The 3693-nt window shown below is 32.5% G+C and overlaps 1 protein-coding gene across 1 annotated transcript; it reads left to right on the plus strand.

Annotated features, from left to right (window-relative positions):
- The first annotated feature begins 1128 nt into the window (after positions 1 to 1128).
- LOC131056114 (uncharacterized) lies at positions 1129 to 2838 on the plus strand. The gene is made up of 4 exons (XM_057990459.2): positions 1129 to 1511; positions 1629 to 1641; positions 1814 to 1993; positions 2590 to 2838. The coding sequence occupies exons 1-4, from the start codon at positions 1129 to 1131 to the stop codon at positions 2836 to 2838; spliced, it is 825 nt and encodes a 274-aa protein (XP_057846442.2).
- Positions 2839 to 3693: the final 855 nt, after the last annotated feature.

The raw sequence follows: 3693 nt of genomic DNA on the forward strand, positions 1-3693 counted from the left end.
GTTTTATTTTCTAGGAAGTATTTCTAATCAGAACAACAACAAATTTTCAAAGTTTATCTAATTCATATTTATATGTTGTCATTTCAATGGTATTTTGATACATTTGATTTTTTCTAGCTCCAAAATATTTTAATTGTTTATACAATCTATTATATGTATATATGTATGTATATATCTTATCTCATAGGATGTTGATGATCCAAAAGTGCTAAATTACAATATTTACTCAACATATATTCGTACCTCACCCTCATAAACCTTGGTGATTAGAAAGTGGTAAACAATTTTTTATTAAAATTTGGTGAGGTCATTACACAAGCATCTCTAACACTCTAAAAGTGATGCTAAAATACTCATTGAATAATGCCAAGATGGTCAATAATTCTTAGATAATTTTCAAGTGAAAAGATGTATGCCTTAACATAGTGTACAAATCAACTCAAGGATGCTCTAGATTGACTCACAAAGGCTAGTGAAATGGTCAATAATGTGTAAATTAAAAATTTTCAGGTTTAAAAAATTTAGGTCTATAAATGAAGAAATAACTTGGTCAAATTTGCGCTCGTGGATTTGATCTAAGATAGCAAACAATAGATCTAAGAAAGATCTATTCTCATAAACCAAATATACTACATATAAACTAACTATTCTATTAAAAGCCTCTAATAAAAAATAAATCTAAAACATAAGAAAAACAACATAAATATAATAATAATATTCTTACACTATAAAAAAAGATCAATAGAAAAATATTAAAAATTGAGCATTACCTACTACCTTAAAGATAATAATGTTCAAACATATGGTAGAAGCCAAATGAAACAACCAATTGATACTTGAGCATTACCTGCTAACTTATTACCTTACATATTAGCTAGTGGAAGCTACCCATAGAATATTGCTAAGCTATAAAAGTCCATAAAGATGGTCAGTTGATTTTGACCAAACGCTAAATGGTAAACCTTGCTAGATAAAACCCAACAAATATAAAAACCAACATGAAACGTAAAAATAGAGGGGACCGCCATGAATGATTCTTTTTTTGTTATATAACAGCACGTCTCTTGAGCTTTTGAACGTGCAAATTCATCTTCACCAGTGAGAGCTCAGATCAGAAAAAGAGTGATAATGGCTTCTCATCTTCCAGTCATTGATCTTTCTCTATTTGGAGACAAAGAAAATCTTTCTGATCTGGAAGGAAATAATGAGCTGAAAAAACTGAGAGAGGCTTGCCAAGAGCTGGGTTTCTTCCATGTAGTAAACCATGGAGTGGACAAAGCTCTTATTGAGAAGATGGACTGTGCTTCCAGAGATATGTTCTCCCTGCCAGAGGAGGTGAAAAAAAGAGCTATTTTTCCCACTCCTAGTGCAGGTTATTCCACACCCACTTTAGAAGTTGATGGAAAAGATTCAATGCCTGAGAGCATGCATTTCCCTGGTCAAAGTGTTCTACTCAATTCACTTGATCAGGTCTGCACCAAGCTATGGCCTCATGGAAACCACCACTTCAGGTATGTGCATTTTTATTGACCACCTTTCAGAGCTAGCGACCTTGTGCACAAAGAACTTTGCAATGAAATAAGCTTGTTACAGTTTTTTTATTGTTTTAATGCCTATTATTTTTTAAGGTTGTTATTCATGGTAACTGCTGTTATTATATGCAGAGAGATTGCTCGTAGATATAACTCTCACATGATGAGTCTTTCTGAGAGGATCATACAACTCATTATGCTTAGTTTGGGGTTGGATGTGTCTAAGTATTATAAATCGGATCGATGGATATGTACGCATGAACTACTATTCTAATACACAGGATGAAAAGGAGCCTCAGAATGGCTATAAGACCTCTAAGGCTCATACAGACATTGGCATTCTTACAATTTTGTATCAAGATAATGTTTGGGGTCTTCAAATCCGAACAAAAGAAGGCAGTTGGATTGATGTTAAACCTCTGAAAAGATCATTTGTTGTTAACCTTGGAAATTGTTTACAGGTAAAAAAGAACAAAAATCTATTTTAATTCATATATTTTTAAGTCATCATCGTGTGTACCTTCCATGATACAAGTAAGTCACTTCTTAAGTGTTAGTAGATTTCTACAATTCATGAAATTAAATTTGTTGCTGCTTTTGGAGTAGATTCATGTGTGTATTTTTTTAATTTTTGTTGTTGCTCTCTATCATCCTGATGATGGATCACAATCTGAAACGTTGATGAAAAAATTACACACAATCTAATCCAGAAGCAGCAACAAATTTAAGTCACTCCTTGCTTTATGTCTCTAGAAATTATTTTTTAAGAAGCAGCAACAAATTTAAGTTACTCCTTGCTTTATGTCTCTAGAAATTATTTTTTAAAAATTGTTTTCTTGAAACTTCATAATCTAATTCTATCAAAAACTATGCTTTTTGCTTTAAAGGATTTTCTTATATAAGTTTTTTTTCTAAGAATATTTTTGTGTTCAACTATTAGGCAAGCATAATCATCTTAATAATAGTAGATTTTATTTAAAATATATATTATTCTCTTCTGTTTTCAGTTTTAGTCTAACTAGTAAATCCTTTCAAATTTTTTTGTTGCATGTGATAGATGTGGAGTAATTGTAGATACCATAGTGCAGAACATCGTGTTGTGTATGGAGGGTTGAAACAAAAGGTGGATCGATTGTCCTTAGCCTTCTTTAATATCTTTGAAAAGAAGGCAAAAATTAAGGCTCCTGAAGAGCTTATAAATGAAGAACATCCGAAAAAGTATAATGTTGCAAAGTTTGGTGATATCATTGCACAATATGTCCAATTAGGCCCCAAACAGAGTGGATCTAACTACTTCTTAATATAAGTTACAATATATTTTAGATCTTATATGTTGTAAGTGTTGGCATTTGACTGAACTGGTAAAGACTGTTGGTGATATAAAAGCAGTAAATGATTGATTGGTGAATGTGATGAAGAGATTGAGATTCATGTTTGATGACTAAGTATTGTGTTGTCATTGATGGCAACAATGTTTTTGTAGTCATCTAAGTCTTGGAAGTGGTGCAGGAGCACCTAGTACTTAGGCTTAGAGATTTTTCTCATTTTGTCTTGTACTGACCCTAGCCAAGTCAGGTATTGAATAAGGACTCCAGGAGGGTCCAAGAATGAGCATGATGAGTGAAATGTAGGCCTAGATTGTCTTAGTTCTTCTTAGGCTTGCAATTTGTGCATAAGTAGTGGGTTGAGTAGGTAATTGACCTTCTTGATGGTCAAAAGTGTCAAAAATTGGTATAAATATTAGGGAGGGTTAAAATAGTCTTAGAAATGCTTTAAAAGTCATGAGTAATGACTTAGAATGGGTTTCATAGGTTGAAAAGGCAAAAAGTGCAAAAAGTGCAAAATTGCAAAAAGTTGTCATGACAACTTTTGAAAGTTGTCATGACAATTTTTGTCCTAAATTGCTTAACGACGGAGTTAGGGATAGACCAACGCCCTAGAATGCCTCCACACATGAGGAATAATATAAAAATCCTTTTCTTGCATGGTTACCAATGTTGGAGTTTTGTTTTTGTAAGTTCAACAATTTGAAACTACTCATTTTCGGACTGTTTGACATCATTTCGGCTTATTTTTCTCATATTGTGAATACAAATGGATTGAGTTTCTTTGGTGTGTTTCAGAGTTGTTAGTTTCATTTCAAGCTTTGTAGTTAGGTTGT

Source organism: Cryptomeria japonica, chromosome 4, assembly GCF_030272615.1.
Source record: "Cryptomeria japonica chromosome 4, Sugi_1.0, whole genome shotgun sequence".
In the NCBI taxonomy this organism is placed as follows: domain Eukaryota; kingdom Viridiplantae; phylum Streptophyta; class Pinopsida; order Cupressales; family Cupressaceae; genus Cryptomeria; species Cryptomeria japonica.